The following is a 19482-nucleotide window of genomic DNA, read 5'->3' as shown; positions in this document are numbered from 1 at the left end:
CATACTGGGAGTAGGCTGTCAGTGAATATGAAGTCAAATAGAGTTTCAAGCAAAACTAAGCAAATACACAAATGGATAAAAAACGTAACTCTGAAAAATGGTACGTTCAAAAGAACTTAAGAGCCATTTCTGTGCTCTTCAGACACCAAAACTGCTCTAAGAAAACTGCCTTTCAAACCACCAAATTAGGACTGAAGGAGAAATAAACTTTTAAAGCACATGAGACTTTGAACTACTGAACTGAAGGTACCTAAACCATTCGCTGTTTAAACTTTTAATATTAGTTTCAAGGAAAAAAAGGGCATTAAGGATCAAAAGCCCTCCATTTACTGATGGAAGTTGTCTTCCATAATTACTATGTTAACCCATAAGAAAAGAGTTTTGATAAAAGCAGACAGTTACAAAATCAGTGGAATTATTTCAAATTAACGAAGTGAATTGCTGCTGTATTTTCTTGTTTTACGATTTCTATCTTCCTACAACTGGAAGGGACACTTTCTTTAAGAATAATGCTTGCCTCACATATTTTAAAAACAACCTCAATAGGCCCATCAAGCTGAGTGTTCAAGGTATAAGACTGGCAAGTGGGAGACCCCTCCTGTAAAGTATTATCTGATGAACTAGTTATTTCAGTTTTCTCCGAGCTGGAGTTATCTTCAGCCATCCTATAAAAAACACACATCCCCTGTAAATACAACTGTTTTCTCTCTTACTGTTTATTCATTCAGTAGCCTTCATTCATTATCATAGCCTGTAAGTAAGTTCTTCAATTCCAATTCCTGTTTCTTGATTTAAACTTTTCCCTGGTGATTTTACAAATTCCCCTGCCTTTTTTGAATTTTAAGAAATGAGAGCACTGAAATTTTCACTACTACAATGGATCCCAGAATTCCTTAATTAATTCAGAACTATTCACTGTGCATCCACATGTAGGCATAATCTTTCCCAAATTATTCTTATCTCCTCGTTTCTGTCCATTGTGAAAATGGATTGATTATCACCACTCTTTGCCTCCTGCCAACCATGACATTGCTATGACATGACTTTGCTTCCAGCTCAGCAAGGACTTTCTTTCACAGCTTTTGAAAATCCAAGAATAGCTCCTCACCTAGATCACTGTTACAAGCCCCATATGCAGCCCGACTCCTTCAGATAGCTCTAATACATTTGAAAGCTGCAACTTCAGCCTACAGAATTCTTTCTTTTGTGTCAGCTATTATTTATTGGTTTCAACTAGCTTGCCCATTAGAGAAGTCAGATTTACTCATCTGCAGCTTGTGGATCACTATGAACCATTTAAAACTTGGCATTACACTTGCCCCCTTCTGTTCCTCAGATATTCAGGCTTAGTAGTCTCCAATTTCATATCAGAGTTCACTTAGGATCCTGCATGTGCACCATATGGTCCTGGCAACACCCTACTTTTCATTGGACTGATTCATTCCAGAACCTCTCCTGCTGATGCTTCAGCTGGAGTCAGCTCCCCAGAATATTCCCCATGAAGACAGACCCGTGCAGGAAACCCCCCACCCTCTCCTCAGGAGGGAACATCAAAACAAACAGACCATTTAGTTGTTCTGCTTTGCAATTAATTTCCTTTAATGCTCCTTTTACATCTCACTAACCTGCAAGTCCCACAGATCGTCTGGCCAGCTTCCTGCCCCTGATGAGCATAAAAAATGTCATTGCTAATCTTAATATTGGAAGCAATTTGCTCATCAGTCTCCTGTGGTCTGTCTGTCCCTGCCAAGATTTTACACTACACCCTATTTTCTTCATTTAAACATGATTTTCACTTTCTGAAAAATGAAATTTTACCTCTGGTCATCTCTGATATGTAACTATGCTAGCTCTTTTTTATTTATGAGTAATTTCTATAAGGTACATACAGTGCCTTAAAGAGATGTTATGTAAAAGATCTTTAGGTTTTAACCTAAAGATCAGATCCCTCCTCTTCAAGCTATTTTCTTTTATGAACATAAATTGTATTGTGGTAGGTACAAAAGCCAAAACAACTAGCATAACATTTTATTTTAATACTCTTTATTTCAGAGTGTCTCTTGAAGCACTGTCTGTTGCTCAGGATTTTGGAAGAAACTGCTCCTTGCTCGTTCCTTAAGTAGTTACCTCAGTGAAAAATCACCGATGGAGACACTCATCTATGCACGCTACACCTTTTCAATTAGCCATAATAATTATATGCATTAATAAAGTGTAATCTGGAACAATAATTTATTTGTGAATTTTATGCCCCTGTACATAACTTTGAGCTTTGAAATTCAGTATGAAAATAAGCCTTCAAAATGTCAGAACTGGTTTTGTCTAGGCAAACATGAGAGGTCAAACACTGCATTTGCAGGGAGGTTTTCAGCTCACAGCTGTGCTGCTCTGCTCAGCTTGGGGATCACACTGCAGGACAAGGAAGTCTTGTTTTGCAGTTGAATGGGGCAAGAAGAGCTCAGGGCTCTGCAGTCCTCAGGGTCACCTCCTGTTAGTCTGACTGAAAGGAAACAGTATTTTGGAAAAGTGACAATACTCTTCCTTGTCAGCTTTTTCTTCAATAAATAAGAACAAAGAAAATCTGGCAGTGGGTCTTTGAACCTACAGGATGAGTTCTGATCTCTAATGTTGCATAAAAAACTATTGCAAAATTTATTTTGCTTTGATAAGAAAGACCTTATAAGAATTTCCTGAATTCAGCTAATTCTACTCAGTCAAGGAAAATCCCTATCTGGCTCATCAAGAGCATGGAAATCCTGCTTGACTGTAATCTGGCAGTAAATTCAAGGAAAGGATTCTAACAAGATTTTTTTAGAGCAGGGAGGTCTAACACCTGTCTCCTACCAGAATGATGTATTTCCTGTAGTTGTCACTTGTTTCCCCTTATTGACACAAGGAGCCTGGCTGAATAGTTCAGCCAGTAACCCAGGGAGTTTTATTACTGAAGCTGGGTAAGATGAATCTCATCCTGACTGAAGCTGAAGTCCACATAAGGACAAAGAAGTATTTTCAGAAGCTATGCAATATAGTCAAAGTTTAACTACACTTCCAACTGTATATTTCGGCCCAACATAAAACTGACTTGTGCAATACCTGCATTCCCAAATGGAGTAAGAAGCCTTTAATCCTTTACTATATTCACCCATTTCTATTTTAAATGCACAAACTCCTTCTGCCACCTGTTATTAAGAAGCATATAAGCAAAAACCAAAATACAGCTTTACAAGTACTTGTTAATCGATCTTTAAAACAATTGCTTTTTAAAAATAATAATGCAGGTCTAGCCAAGATGGCTTAGACCAAAGATCCATATAATTCCAAATTCTGTTTCTCATGCTGGATGTTAATTCAATGAAAACTAGAATAAAATCAATAGAGTCAGTATACAGCAGCTAATAAATACAAAGAGAAGAGCAAGCAGAGTGGGTCTAGGAAAACTGCTCATTTTCTACAATTCAGTGGTTTATGAACGTTTTTTACCTCCTTCTCACATAAGTAGCTCAGATCTGTCATAGGGTCACCTTTCACTGCTTAGAAAAAGGCAAACAGACTCTGATACTATTACTTTGTGTCTCATTTTCCTTTCAAAATTGCACAAAAAATCACCTTCTTTTTTCTCCTGTTACTTTCAGATAGGGATCTCATCAGAAATAGATTTTGTAGCTCTTAGACTGCTCAGAATATGAGATCTTTCTGTGACAAGACTTCTGTTTAAGAGGAGACTATTAATTTTCTTGAATTTAAGAACACAGCAGTGAATTTTAAGTGAACAAGATGCATTTGTAACAGACCACACACAGTTTCCCAGTGCTACATAAATTAATAGTTCAGCTGTTATTTTGTAATGGTTAACCTGAAGAAGGAAAGATAAAAAAAAAAAACCATGTTTTTTAAACCATTCTTACTTTCTGTGTGATTCTACCACAGGGTTAGCTCTTACCACACAAAACTGTGGGACTTTTAAGAGTCAGCCTTTGCCAGAGACTGCAGAATTCCCATGTCCTGTGCAAACAGCAAATTAAGTACTACTGTACATATTTAACACCTGGTATACATTAATGCATTGACACTCTGACAACTCTTGACAAGAAGATCTCATCAATTTTTTGTCTGATTACTTTAATAAGCCCAGCACCAAACCTGGGAAATAGATAAGCAGTTCTTACCAACTAAGAGGCCCCCATTTGAGCCTCCATTAATAGTCAGCTTCTTTGGGGATGTGTAGCCTTCCTTGATGAGGTATTTGGCAGCACACTGAAAGTCATCAAAGCAATTTTGTTTGTTGGCCAAGATACCACCTAGCACGGAAACAAAACAAATCAGTTGATACCATAAAACCCTTTTGATACCATCTCTTCAGAAAAACATGTGTCCAAAAATACCTGGGAACAATTCCAGTTTCATGAACATTTTAATAATTGATGCTGCTCAGAAAAACAGCAAAAATGAAAGATTCTGTCAACACAGAGAGGCTATAAGATGGTTCTGTCAATACCTCTGATGCTTTCAGAAACTCTGAATAATAGATAGCCATACTGTGGAGTGAGGGCCAGGTAATGTTCCTAACCAGTGAAAGGAAAGCTAAAAGCTTTGCACAGCAAAATATACACAAAATGACCACATGGAACACACTTGAGGTTTAAGCTAATGGGACTTTAACATCATTAAACTCAGTGACAGTTTCTTAAGGCAATAAAGATTCAGCTTATAAAATCAGCTATATAAAATAAGCACTTCTAATTTCCTGGATATATAATATGTGGCTGGTAATTTATTTTTTTCCCCCTATTAGTTGTTTTCAAACCAGATGATATAAAGCTATGGTCAAAAAGGGACTTCAGAGTTCCATCTTGCTTTGAAATCTTATAAATTATCTTTCAATATGGAAATGCTTAAAATACTGCCATCATGTTGAATGAAATTCCAAATGTCATCAGATGTATAAGGGAACAAATAATGACAGAAAATGTTGGTTCTGATGACATCATTGATAAGACTTCCAGGTCTGAAAAAAAAATTTTTTTAGACCAGGGTGGGATAAGGAAGGAAAAGGATTGAAGGATTGTAGGGTTTTCCCTACAATCTTTCAATTATTTTAATAGAAGAGTATCAGCTTAGAGAATTCACAGTTGTCCAAACCGTGCTTGTTTGGCAAGAGACTAAAACTAGATCCTCCTCAAACGTTATCATTCCTAAAGACTATGGTAATCCCAGCCAATTAAATGCTAGTAAGAAATGGGAACTAGGGAGAAAATCCTTGCATTCCTGTAGCAAAGGCAGTGGCCCAGCCAGGCAAGCGGGTCTTACAGGATGCAGAAATGGAAGACCAGTTCCTTCTACTTTCTTTAAAAGATGGATGTTTATTCCAAGCTGATTGTCTATGGTTCCCCCTATGGTCCAGGAACCTCCAGGACAATTAATTTTACTCTAAATTAAGTTAAATGAGCAACAGTCTTGAGGTGTCTCTTTACTTCCATTCTCCATCAAGTGATCCTTAGACAACCAGTTTACAACGGTTTTGTAAAACCTTTGTTTCTATGTTACAGAAGTTTAGCAAGATAAATCTGACATTTAGTCATAAGATCTTGTAGAATTGGAACCAGAACATTTGTAAGTTTTTGTGTTTGTTTTTTTTTTTAAACAAATACACATCATTCTTGTATTAACAAGACCGTTGAAGACAAACATACTGGGACAACCAAAAAGTCTTTAAGTATGTGGCAATAAAGGAGAAATAAATCTTACTCCTTGTTCAAAACACCAGGCTGGTGTAAGGTCAGAATCCTATTTATAAAATTAAACCTAAGCGAAAAAACATTCTGTAATTGCTTCTGGAATTAAAAAAGAACAGATACATATTTTATTTCCAACTGCAATAAAAGACTTGGGTCAAAATCAAGCAGGAAATAGGTAGATCAAAGCAGCATTATCATATTAAGATAAATTTTATTAAAATCTACTAAAAATCAATCTGCAAATTAAAATTAATGAAGGATACTTCATCTTTAGCAATAATATCATGTATCTGCAAGCACATACAGCTTCTATTTATGAAACTATTACATAATTAACTCAATTGTGAGGAAATGACCCAGACAAATAGTTACCACAGATGAAATAGTAAAATCAAGATGCAATGATATGGAAATACCATTTTGTCTGATAAAAAGATATTATGGATTACTGCCATGGCAAATTGCTAGATCATAAGCACCACTGTTTTGGTACATTTGCCTTGCTGACAACATTCCCAGCAACTTATGCACCAGATTCTTGGAATATGAGTAAAGTGTCACCATTAAATAAGGATAGGTATGTTCCTGAGATAAAAAGGACTTTTTCAAGCTTTTTTCCCTGGTGCAGGAATGTGGACAGTTGTCAACAATAAGGCAAATGGATAAAGACAATTCAATGATTAAGGCAAGATGGGAAAAACATGGACAGAAATACATCAAAAGTGTTCAGAAAAGGGGAAAAGAGATTGACAGCTTTTCAGAGTTTGACTGAGTTTCCCTGTGTCATGGCAGCTTAAAAAAAACCCTAAAAGGTCAAATGGTTGCCCACAAGTTGGATCCCCCAAGAGTGTGGAGGGGGTGATGAGAATGCACTTCTGAAGCTGACGGTTTTCATATGAACTTCAATCACAGAATCATTTATGTTGGAAAAGACCTTTAGGATGGATCATCAAGTTCAACTGTTAACTCAGCACTGCCATGTCCCTAAGACACTTCTGTGTGTCTTTTAAATACCTCCAGGGATGGTGACTCAACCACTTCCATGGACAGCCTGTTCTACTGCTTGAAAATCCTTTTGGTGAAGACATTTTTCAAGTCACATTCATCAAATATTTAGGAAAAAAAGGTCTATTCATAAATGATGCAAAAACAATATAGAAGAGTTTATACTCTGAACTCAAGAGTTCACACCTTCCATAAAGTTCTGCAATTTTTTATTGTTTTTTTTGTGCATGTGTTTGATACCAAGAGAGTCTAAATAGTCAGTGTTGTTGTCTTGGGGATTTAGAATTGGGAACCTGCAATAATGAAAGAGGTATGTGAAAGCAAGCCAGATCTTTTGCAATAGGCAGACATTTTTTGTAAGATCAGTTCAATATAAATAGCTGCATATTCCTGTGTTTAACTCCAGGGAACTTGATATTGCTTAAAAAACCCCAATGATTTTGTTGGAAAATACTGAATTTGTACAAAATTGTTTTTAGGTAGGCTGCAAAAATGAAAATAATCTAATGAAAACCATCAAATTAACACTGGACAATGTACAAATCTAACATGCAAGTATGGAAAGAAACCTACTTTTTTGCAGAATAAGTAAAATGCAAAAGGAGATGTGAGCATGGGAGAAGGAGTGAAAAGAAAATGTTGCAATTTGCATTGCTAAGCCTGCAGTTTTGTTCCTGTGCTTTGACTGACTTACCTTTGTGCCAGGTCTCTCCATATTCTCCCCCGCCCCTGATGTTCGCCACCGCTAGAACACCTCCCAGGTGTCGCACAAAAATAAGTCTTGACACACTGAAAAAGCAAACAGATAAGAGGATTATTTTTATTTTCCAATTTTTATACACATACCACTTCTGCAAAAATACTTTGAGGGAAAGATCTCTCCCAAAGTCAATGATGAAATTGCGAATTAAGTCCGTCTTGAAAATAAACCTGAGTAGTCAGGCTTTTTTTGATGGTTATCCATGGAAATTAAACTCCCAGCAGCTTTAGGAGAGGAAGGAACCATGCTGGTCTGTTCTTCCTCCCTCAGTTCTGCCCTTCACAGGAGAGTGGCCAGTGGGAGTTTCATTTCCTAGCAGTTTGTCCTAGCAGATGATCACTCAGAATGTGTCACCATTTACAAAAATTATCTTCAAAGCCTGAAGTCTAGTCTAGTCTAGTCTGCAGACTAGAGTTATGCAGTACCACTGGACCTCCATAGCTTTCTGAATTGTTCCTCTGTCATGGGACCTTCACTTCTTCAGAGAGGAAAGGAAGATTTAGCCCAAAGGAAGAAATCAAAGAATTAAGACTTAAGATCAGCACTTGATTTTTGTTTATGAGCAGCTATTTTCAACCTAACTTCTGCTTAATATACTTATTTTGGACCTTTGCAATAATGTGTTTGCAAAGAAAAACTCTGTATCTACCATTCTTCTGTGCCATGGTCAGCAGTCAAGTCATCAGGTGGCCAATCCCATTCTTATTCATTTTCCTTTCACATTGCTAAACACAAAACAAATAATATAACATAAAATTACAGGCTCTGCCTCCCCTACTATCTCCTGAAACTATGTGAAAGCTAAAATAGCATATTTTTTTAAGTGCCAAATTGCAAAAGTATCAAAGATATTACTATCTTTTTTTTAACGGAATGAAGTAATCAAAATTAAATTTAACAATTAAAAAATGTTAACTGTTGATCTGTTGAGGCAGTAGCTTAACATAGTCGAAGCTGCAGAAGGCCAACCACACATATGCAAAGGAGACAAGTAAAATATTAACATTTAACAAGTCTTTTTTTTCACCTCTAGTAGGTTTAAATTTCTTATTTACTTGAATTCTTTGCTTACCCCGAAACCACTGTCTGCAGAAAATAAATTTGTTCAACCACAAGGGCAAGGGTTGTGTCTTTTTACCTTTAAGTCCCACTGCTGCTTATTAGAAATGGCTTGAAAAATGGCAGTCTTACAGTGTGTCTCCTGTGGATGTAGTGTATCACAACAGGTAAAGTTTTCATACCTCCCAAAGCAATTACCTATGTACTGGCACATGTTTTTGAGAGTATATATCAAGGACTAAGGAAATGAAAAGGAAAGCACAAGGATAACTGGTAAGAGATTTCTGCGTTTTCATAACCATCAAAGGAAAAGCTTCCACCTAGGCTGCTTATCTGGCCCATCAGATGGCTCAGGAGCCAGGAATTCTCTCAGCTTCTCTAAAATGAATTCTTAAGACCATCACTGTGAATTACATTTTCCTTAGACTGCTGTGAAATGCTAATCAGATGCAAGATTGATATTCTAGAAGCACATTGTGCAAAGGTCAGAGAGTATTATTACTCTGTCAAACTCCAGGACTCTTAATTTCAACAGGCTGCTACACAGCTAATGTGGAGTAACCTGACAGTAGGTTGCTTCATGAGACTGTGGCTTCTTAATTTTTGTTATGTAGAGTCACAAAACCTCCCAAAATATTCTGCACTTCCTTTCCCTGTCTACCTCAAACTTTGGACCTCTTGGTCCAAAGTTACTTGATTCCCTAATAACCAGAAGTAGCAAGTAAGAACTTCAGGTAAGGTAAGAGCTTGCTTCCCAAACATACTCCCTGAAAATACTTAAAAAGAAAAATAATTATTCCACAACAGAGTCTATCCTCTTCCATCTGCTGAAAGAAACTGTGCCCATCTGAAGGATCATGGTGAGTCAGGACCCTAACTTGACCAATATTTTGAATATTTGTAACAAACTTTCTCTAAGTTTTTCTCTTAAACTTTACTTAAGTTCAAGGAACCAGGTTTTATAAATACAAATTCAGAACTTATTATTTTTTAAAAAGTGAAAAAAAAAATTTCCAAGTAATCAGACAGCACAAAGCTCAAGTTTCACACAACACCCTATTACTGCCTCCTGTGTTTTTCCATGTGGATTCTTGCTTCCAGATTTGATTTGAAGTCAGCTTGGTGTCTGAGTCACAGCAAACTGCCCAGTCAACCTGCATGGCTATGAAATGTCTCATTCTGCAAAACAAAGTCTGGCTCCCCGCTCTTCCCAACAGTTTCTGTAGCCTTTTGCTGATTAGCTCTGCTCTTCCTTCTCTCCTGGAAGCAGGGTAAATGAAAGGGCAACAGAGTCAAGATGGAGTCAGTGGAGGGATCAGAAGATAGTTCCCACCATGGAGAGCTCCTTCCAGACCCTCTAATCACTCTTAAGGAGCATAAAACAAGAAATAATAAATCAGATATTGTTTTTTACAGTAGAGAACAATGTGAGGAGCTGTGCTTCACAGACCAAGAACACCTTCCCAGAATTACTGATCTGCTGTGAGGTATTAAGAGTTGACAGAAAAATGCAGGCTAGTGCACGGGTGATGGGGAAACAGTCCTGAGCCACTGGACTTGGTTGCTTTTTAAGCTTTTGTGGAGCTGAAGAGAGCAGTAACAGAATAAGCAAAAGGAGTAATCCTCCACTCTGCACTGAGGGCTGACCTTTCTCCAGGCTCATAGACTCTCTTCCCTGCACCACCTCTTTGCTTAAGGGCTGGGAACAACATGGCAGTGATATGCAATTTCACAGGCTGCTGCACAACCAGCTGCATTCCAGGATGACTTAGAAATTGCTTCTCCTGTACCCACGCAGGCACACACAGAACAGTGAAGGAAAACATGCTGGTTCCTACAGTGTAGTTAGCCAAATCTGTGGCATTAGTGGTGGGTTTGTGATGGCATTTCCCCAGCAGCTCTGCCAAGCCACTGCTATTAGCTCCATCAGCCTTCACTTGCACTTGCTATGTGGGCTGTATAATTAATGGCAGTGCTCTAGCAAGCACCATCTCAAAATGCCACCAAAAGAAGCTCCCCAGTCCAGAAGAGCATATGAAAAATGGATGCTTGCATTCAAAAATAAACCACTACTGTAACTGACTTAATGACTTTGGCCTATCATTCTTGCAGTTATTTCTGGATCCTGTAACCTGTTGGTTTGTTTCTATTGCTTTCAGTAAAAAGGATTTTTTTTCATTTTTGATGAGAAAAGGAACATCAGTTTGTGAATTAAGCAGAAATAAGCTCGCCAGACCAGAGAGCTTGTTTACACTAATGGGTGTGAAATACCAATAAGAAAATACTGTACAGGCTGGAAGACATACAGGACAGAATTGAACCACTGGAAAGGAGAAGATGGAATGCTTTGTGGAAAGTTTTAAGAGTCTTAAGTTTAAGAAAAAAAATCCTAGGAGTATTTAGCCAGGAATTTTTGTTTGTATTTTTTAAAGGTAAGCTGGCTCCTACTGGTTACATTTCCATGGCTACATCTCAGCCCAGAATCAGGTGAGGGATGTAGCAAGCCTCAGCCTTGGCCATCCTGTAGCTGCTTTCTAGCACTCTTGCCTGTAGTCATAAAATAAAACAAAAACCAACCAACCAATCAACCAACCAGAAAAAAAAAAAACAAACCAAAAACTCCACCACCAAATTGTGATGTTGGGCTGTGGATGGAACAGCACTTGGATTTGGGAACTCCTTTGGAGTACTGCAGAATGCAGTAACAGAGATGGAGTATAATATTAGTGGAATCTGCCAGGTAAAGGGTCAACTGGACATCCTGCCTTTCTGACATAAATTCCCTCTTGCAATTTCCTTTCCCTGATTTTGCCTGCCTACTTTTGGAACACCAAATTCCCTCACCAAGTACTCAATTCTCAGGTTATTAGTCATAAACACGTATTTGAAGGCTTTGGCTTTTATTTTTTTTTTCTTTTAGAAAGAGAAAGCTGAGAAATCATATCTTGGTATTACAGGGAGAGAGTAAGGAGGGAGGTGTGGCCAATTATGTTTTATTTACATTGTCAGTGGGATAATATATTTTGATCTGGAGGTCACTGATAGTTCTCTGTGCATTTACTTTTAAGGGATTGTTACAGATTCATATTCCTAATTTATGAACTGTACAATGAAGGTATCACAGGGTTCAGGCAAATATAGGTCACTGCTCCTACCTCCCATCTCCCTCTCTTCTAAATGTCAGCTGCACCCTTTTGCTGCTGTTTGCTGGACTCCTACGAGAATCAATTTTTAGCTAGCCAAAATGGCAGAAAACCGCCCACTCCGTTTTGCTGGGATAGTTTTCTGTCATTCTTGTGAGGTAAATCAGCTTAGCAAAGGCTCCAGCAAGCACCAGGGCCAATGGATGGGAGGTGGAAGTAGGGACTGTGAATACCGTCTCCTTCTGCCAGCAACCAGCTCTGCAGTATGTGAAATTTTACCTTAAATCAACAGATATGTAGTATTCATTTTACATTCTTTAAAAATGAAAACATGGTAAGTTTTATCACAGTTTTCAGCAACTACAATAAACTGTAATAAATCAGTGGTTGAACCTAAGTAAAAAAGAATTTTAAAACTATGCTAGTTATATAATTGTGTCTCTCAAGAACCACAGGAAATTACAAGTGTAGCTTTATGAGGCAGACAAAAAGCTTACAAATAATCACAGAGTACAAGCTGGGAAGTCCATTGTTAGACAAGGTATTTGCTAAAAAGGACAAGAAGCTGTAAATGCTATTCAGAAATACAATCATTGCAAATAAGAAAGGCAAGCACTATAAAGGATTTCTTGAGTGCTAACTCTAAATCAAGACTGGTAGCACCTAAACTTAATAGGATTGTTTCGTAATAGATTATTTTTCTGCAATGAGCTGCTCTTCTGCTTCCTGAAAACTATTCTCTATTCAGCCCTTTCCATTTCTGCTTTCCTCTGCCTCACCTAGGAGCATTTCTTAGGTATTCAAGCACTGCCTCTTAGCAAGTCTATTCAAATTGCCTTGCTTAAGAAATAAGCCTTTTCTTTAAAGAGATCATCTATGCAATAAAGCTTATGGCTTTTGAGAGCTACAATGCCTGTTCTGAACACAGCATTTTTGGTTTTCAGTGTGCTGCTTAGCATTTGTGAGGACAGTATCATTTGTGTCTCAAGACACAATCCTCTTTGCTGATCATAATGGACACAGAAGGATTTTGTTTCTGATGTAATCTCAAAAGTATAATATGAAAATGCAGCCAAATTTTAATTTTTTACATTGAGTTAGTCAAACATTTGATTTTCTATAATTTTTAGACATAGGAAGTTGTTTAACTTGGAAAAAAGAAAATTTCCTATGTTATTAGTTCAGCAATGGGCTCAAATATTTCCTTAATATATTTGTCCACATTTTTCTGTTGAACTCAGTGACAGAGCAACAACAGGTTGAGGTGTAATCCTAAGGGGCAGGGTGACTGTTGTAAACCTCAGCAGAGCACAGCACTTCTCTGCTTTGACACAATTTCTTCTGTGAGCCTGGGTAAAACTTCTGAATTCAGAACTAACAAAGCAGACAAATGATGCCTGGACAGCCCTTACGGTCCTCATCTTGCTTCTCAGGAACCTGAAATGCATCCTGTCAGATTCATGGTGACAGCTGCTAATACCAGATACTTCAGAAAAAGGTGTGAATCACCCTGCTTACCTGTAGCTCGGTGTAATTGATATGTTGAAGCCTCCATATCCATACAAGAAGGCAGGATGAGAACCATCTAATTTAATTCCTTTCTTGTGAATAATAAACATTGGGATCTTAGTACCATCTTTGCTAGGGTAGAAAACCTAAAATAAGATAAAAAGAAATATAAAATGCTCTTAGTGCTGTAACTTTCCACAAGTACTGTTAAACAAGAATCAGAGGTGACCATTTCTATGGGGTCTGATGGGTAAAACCTTCCTAGCAACTTGCACCAATTGCCTAGGTCAGGTTCAGGGCACCACTTGCTTGTTTGCATAGCAGCTTTAGAAAATATATCAAAAAGAGACAATACAAAGGGTATGATGGTATCACCTTTAGATATCTTATTCTTCAATTCTACACACAAGAGGGTTTAACAAAATGTTACAAAAAGAATACAGTTCTCTTCAAGGGATGACTGTCAAAACACAAGGGCTGCATGGTCCATCACATGTGCAAGGAGCTGGCACAGAGAACAAACAGAACTAAACCCAGATTTCCTGCACAGATGAATTCACCAAACCAAGTCTGTATCCAGCAGAAGTGGACTAAGCATTGCCCAGTCTTTCAGGTTTTCTCAGGGACACTTCAACCTCAGCAGGGTGGTAACACAAGGCACAACAGAAACTTTTGTAGCACTTTGGTGCATTTTCAGACATTACTGAATGTAGAACTAGAACCTTACAGAATCCCCAGTCCATCAAGTAAGACAATTGAACTGCTCACTGGCTTTCTTCCTGAAAGGACATTAGCTCCCAAAACACAAAGTATCCACACAGCACATGCTTTCATACATCTTTCTGTTGTTGCCACAGCACTGTGTGAAGTTGAAAGCTGAACTCCATGTACGCAAACATAGATGTAATTATTTAACACAGTTCCCACATCTTCTTGTTTTGATGCATGTCTCTGCCTGCATATTCTAATTTGGGATCCACTGTGTTATATTTTGCAAATCAAGAAAAACACATGGATGTGAATGCAGTTTATTTCTTGCCCTAAAATTCTGGCTGATTCCTTTTCACTGCCTTGCTTTAACATCATTGCAGCTTTGACTCTAATTAGAACTAAAATGTAGTAAATGAAGAATGACACATTCTTTATAATTTAGTTGCATGTTTACAATCTCTGCTTTTAAAGGAAATAGTCCTACAGTGATTTGTAAAGCACATGATCAACAGGTTCTATTTTTACAACACATGAACCTCATCAGTAATATGAACCTATGGTACACATTTATTCTGAGCATTGCCTGTAATGTGAAACATGTAAATCCACATGGCTGAAAACAAAGTAATCACATTTAATTTCAGTTTAATCATTGCTAAGGAAATGTGAGAAATTTCAAATGAAATCACATCTACCTCCAAAGGCTTTACCAAAACCTCTAGACATATTACAGATAAAAATTCAGTATTTCACAGCACCCACAGTGGATGAAAAAACCAACTAAACCCAAAAGCCTAAGGGTGTTTCTACACTGATAAAATCACTGTTTCCAACTGCCATAACTGTATCTTAACTGACAAAGTGCTTGTCAGAACGGTAGAGTATAATGGATTTTTACTTTAAATAGTTACTTGAACACTATAAACAAATAAAATAACTGATGAACAAAAGAACTGCTAAGGCTGATGATGAAGATTTCCAGAGACTCTTCCCTAAAACGTCATCTGTCAGCTCCAGCTGTTGCTGGAAATTCTCAGGAAGCCAGCACCTGGCCTTTCTACATTTCCAGAAACTTACTGCCTTGGCCAGTTCTTTCTTGATGATTAAAGGATGCTACTAATCTTACTGCTGGTTTTTGAATGAGGACTTTATCTTTTATATAACAACTCCCTGAAAACTGACTTCTGTAGGGCTTTAGTTGTCATCAGTTAAGATAAAATAACATACCATTAAATGAAATCTCAACAGAAAAAAAGGACACATGTCAAGCTGCATGTCATTGCTAAAATTTGCAATTTAAGGGTCTTCTGTCCTATCTTTGCTAAAATAATTCTTACCTCTCCCTCCATGAACACAAGAGAGAGGGGGTAGAAATTAATTCAGTGAGACACTAAGATATGTGAAGCCATTTAAGCTTCTCCAAATAGACTATATTCAACAACTGATTCAATCTCACCTTTAAATTAGCTGTTATCTCTGAAGCAAGACCAATGGTTTATTCATGTAACCAATAAAGGGACGTGCTTCTATCTCAAAGATTAAGGTAAACTGCAAAGGGCAAGCCCTAAAAAGGATTTCCCAAGATGGTGTTTCATGCCTAACTTTAGATGCTGTCAGCTTTTACAGTGCTAAATGCTCATAAAAGGGTACTACCTTTTCCTGTGTTATCACAGATAGGAGAGATCCACTTGTGCCAATCACATTATATTAATCATTGTTCATTTAATTTCCAATAAGGTCTTAAGTCACTAAGGTCAGCATATATAAGAAGAGGACAAGTTAGGAAAATTAATTTCAAGGGAAAAGGATGGAGAAAAACACTTCAGAAATATTATTATGAATGCTGAAACTCACCATTTAAATGGGGACATGCTAAAAATAAGTATCTTCAGCTTTAGGAATGCAAGAGCAATGCTGTGTGGTTGACAGGGCACTCCTGCTGCGTGCAGGCCTTGATGCTATTCTAGGACCACAGTGCTGGAGCTGTAGAGCAGCCCTGGAATAGTTGTAACTATCAGTCTCACACTAATGTCCCTGTGTCACATGGCAGTGGGGTCTCAGTGCCAGAAACACCTTCAAATTCAGATGGCAGAGCCTGAAGTATACATTTATAGCTTCTATTCTACTTATCGTGAGGGAAGGAGAAAGCAACACTGTTTGCACAGTTACTCATTGCTACAAATTACATTAAAATTAAGCTATATAAGTGAAATAGAGGCCAGTCTTAATCATTCTTCTTTAGTGCATACATATGGATTTACAGAGTGGTGTGTTACTTTCTTTTGATTTTTAAACTTAGCATTTGAAATCAATTTAGACTTCATTTTCACCAGAAAAAGTCAATGGATGTTTAGTCAAAGACAGTTCACAGAGTAAGTTTTACAATCAAATGTAGTTAATAGCTCTGGCCTCTGGCTTGTAAATTTACTAAGGGGTTAAGCAGGATAAAAAAGATCAAAACATTCATTCCTGGGGAGGTCTTTGTCCTCCTAATTATCATCTGCTTTAAATGTGCAGTATTTATATTAGGTGAATCTTCACTTAGGGAAGAGGGGAACTATCAGCAGGCATTGTAGACACAGACCTAAATTCAGAAAGGCTCTATATTTATCCACTCTGCCTCTGCAATGACAAGAAGCATCCTCTCCATCTCAAGTCACCTGGAGGCAAAACTAATTATTTTCAAAAACTAAAAGGTCTGAAAAACAGAGGCTGCAGATAAAGTTTTTCTTTCATTTATCTACAGAGATAACATAGCCAGACATCAATACTTACACACAGAACTAAAAATTTTGGCAATCATCCAATATGCATTTCTCTTGTAAATATGAAATCAGTACCTTAGAATTTTAAAGAAAGTGACACCATCATGCCAATAAATAAATAAAACTAATCTGTCTGCATACTCACATTCTGCCACATAACTAAAAATACCTAAAATTACTGACATTGAATAGAAACTTCAATTTTTAAAAATTAAAAACCCCAGCAACTTTTGAGTATTTAGTTTTACTTTTTCTCCCTTTCAGAACTATTTTATCTATTTATATAATGGAGAGATTAAAAGATGTATGTAATTATAATTGTTTGGATAAGAAAAGCGCACCTGAAATCATCTTGCTTTTACAAAACCTAAAATCCTTCTACACAAAAACCAGCCCCAAACCTTCACATATTTAAAATTACACTTCTAAGGTAAGATTCAACACAGGTTTTGAAATGCAGCTGAAAAACACAAATTCAGAATACTCTCGTCCATTTCAGTCTAATGTTTTGAACTGTGAACAGTATCTGTGAACAGTATCCTTTATCATTTGCCTGACTTGCTCATTAATGGCAAAGCACTAAAATCCAGTTAAAAAGTGATTAATTTGTCTTGTCAAGAAAGAGCGATGTCCTGTAGATAAAACATGAATTTTATACACGAGTAGAAACTTTAATTTTTGAGACTTGAAAACACCCCCTAAGTCACAGCAGGCTAATTATTCATAGGAAGCCATTAGTTATTTTAATAATATCTCTCCCAAATTCTCTTTCAAGATTAGTTATTACATACCAGAAAGAGCAATTGTTTCCATGTCTGTGTGTGCTTGATCAAAGCCAGGTAAGAATCACACTTAACTGACATCCATTGTGTGAAATGCCAAAAAATTTTACAAAGAGCAACTAAAATGGCATATAAATCAAGCTGGAATGCTCCTTTTTAAAAATTCATGTTCAATCATTTAGGTTTATTAACACCACAACAATGCCTTTAAAATAATTTTTTTCCAATATGTCCTTTACAGTTTTTCTGAGATAATTCCTTTTCATTTTAAACCAACACAGGATTTAGCAGTTTTGTGGGATTTAGCAATTTTTGCTACTTCTATGTTAGAGCAGCTGCCCTCACACACTGCTGCAGCCACCACAAAGTTACATACAGCACTGGGGAGGCAAAACACACTGCTCAGTCCCAGCAACCCCTGGCACAGGGGCTACAGGGAATGACTACTTGGAACTGAGTTTCAAACATCCAGTTTCACATAAAGTATTCCCCTTGTTAAGTGAAGATTTCTCATCAGACGCCAACATTTGAGATTTAGGGAAGAAAAGTATAAGGAATTCATAGTAAATCATACAACATTGCTCACATTTTGCCAAATGTCACAAATGCTTTATTAAATGTTTACTGTTTTAAAAATCCAACACCAGTGTCTTTGAAAGGTGACTGAAAGAGTAAACTTAAAGGAATAGTCCCTAGAGAAATCTTGCTTCACAGATGGTGGCATCAAAGTTTTCAAACCTATGTTTAGGTACAGAGATAACAGTGCCAGAACAATGCCACATAGCAACATCTCCTACTGACAAGTCCTAACACTCGGTGTTTCAGGAAGGCAGGTCACAAAGACCCTGCCCTCACACAATCAAGTCTGAACATGCAGTGCTGGCAGGCACCTCTCTTGAGATGCCAGGGCAGAAAACTCACTGATTCAAACAGAACCATGTGCTGCCTTCCACACCATCGGTCCATAGCCCATTCCATCCCTCATCACCTCTGATCTTACAAAACAGACACAAGTCTGGGGTTAAAGACCATAGTACATCACAAGCAAAACTCCCCATTATTGCAGCAGTGGCATGGACCCAAGTGCAAGATCTGCAGTAGCCCCATAGGCAGCTCTGGCAGCCAGCCAATGACCACACGTAAGAGCAGCTCTTACTAAACACCAGCTTTTGTATTCTTATATAGAACATGAATCAGAAGTCAGGAAAAATAACAGAGAACTGTTACCACTACAGAGCAAATCCACAGGATCTGAGGTTTCCTTTCTTCAGAGGGGAATCCTCATCAATCTTCTTTAAGCCTCTTAAATTAGCTTCAAAGCAATTCTGTGTGGGCTGCAATGCTTGCTTAACACTGAGCTGGAGAGGGGCCAAAGTAACTCAGTACAGTAAAAATTCATGCAGGTAAAACCCAGAAAGAAGGACACCCACCACAGACATTTGCAAAAGCACTATGAAAATAATCAAGAAACCACTCAGAGGAATTGTTTCACCACCCACCCACCCACCGGCACAAAAAGCAGACTCATGCTGACAGAGGCAAAATGCCAGGAGATAGTCTTTTAGAGGAAATGTCTCCTTGCTACTAGGTTCAGCTGCCTAACTGCAAGGAGGTATCTCACAGGGTGGTGGGAGGATGCAGGGGAAGACAAGAGAAAAATACAGGTGAAAGATGAGAAATCGTGCAAGACTGGCATGGCAGAAACTGCTTTTAAATCACTCTTTTCGATGTAAGTTAAAAGGTATCATCCCCCTTATATAAAGCAGTAGTGGTAAATGGGATTCAATGAGATCCCCACACACCATCTAGTTCCGGAGAGAGGCTTCTTGCCTCTTCTGTTTATCCTTTTCCCCTTTCAGTGCAATCTCAGAGCTTCCTGCAGCAGAATAATTAGAATCTGCCAAGTACAGTTATTCCTCTTCTTTCATCAATTTGCCTTGAAGATGACTTAGTGTACAGTGTAGAGACAGACAGATATGAGACAGATAAATTTACCTTTTCATTTAAATATCC

The 19482-nt window shown here is 37.7% G+C and overlaps 1 protein-coding gene across 1 annotated transcript in view; it reads right to left on the bottom strand.

Moving 5' to 3' along the window:
- PREP (prolyl endopeptidase) overlaps nucleotides 1–19482 on the bottom strand; it is an 85293-nt gene that overhangs the window by 3745 nt on the left and 62066 nt on the right. Inside the window, exons 11-13 of the mRNA XM_009093251.4 lie at nucleotides 13221–13357; nucleotides 7435–7529; nucleotides 4167–4298 (exon numbers count right to left, since the gene is read on the bottom strand). Of these exons, the coding sequence (XP_009091499.3) occupies nucleotides 4167–4298; nucleotides 7435–7529; nucleotides 13221–13357 (364 nt within the window). The remainder of the gene's footprint in view (nucleotides 1–4166; nucleotides 4299–7434; nucleotides 7530–13220; nucleotides 13358–19482) is intronic.

The sequence above is a fragment of the Serinus canaria genome, chromosome 3 (genome assembly GCF_022539315.1).
Source record: "Serinus canaria isolate serCan28SL12 chromosome 3, serCan2020, whole genome shotgun sequence".
NCBI lineage: Eukaryota > Metazoa > Chordata > Aves > Passeriformes > Fringillidae > Serinus > Serinus canaria.
Note: the sequence above shows the minus strand (reverse complement) of the source record. Positions and strands in the feature narration are given on the sequence as shown.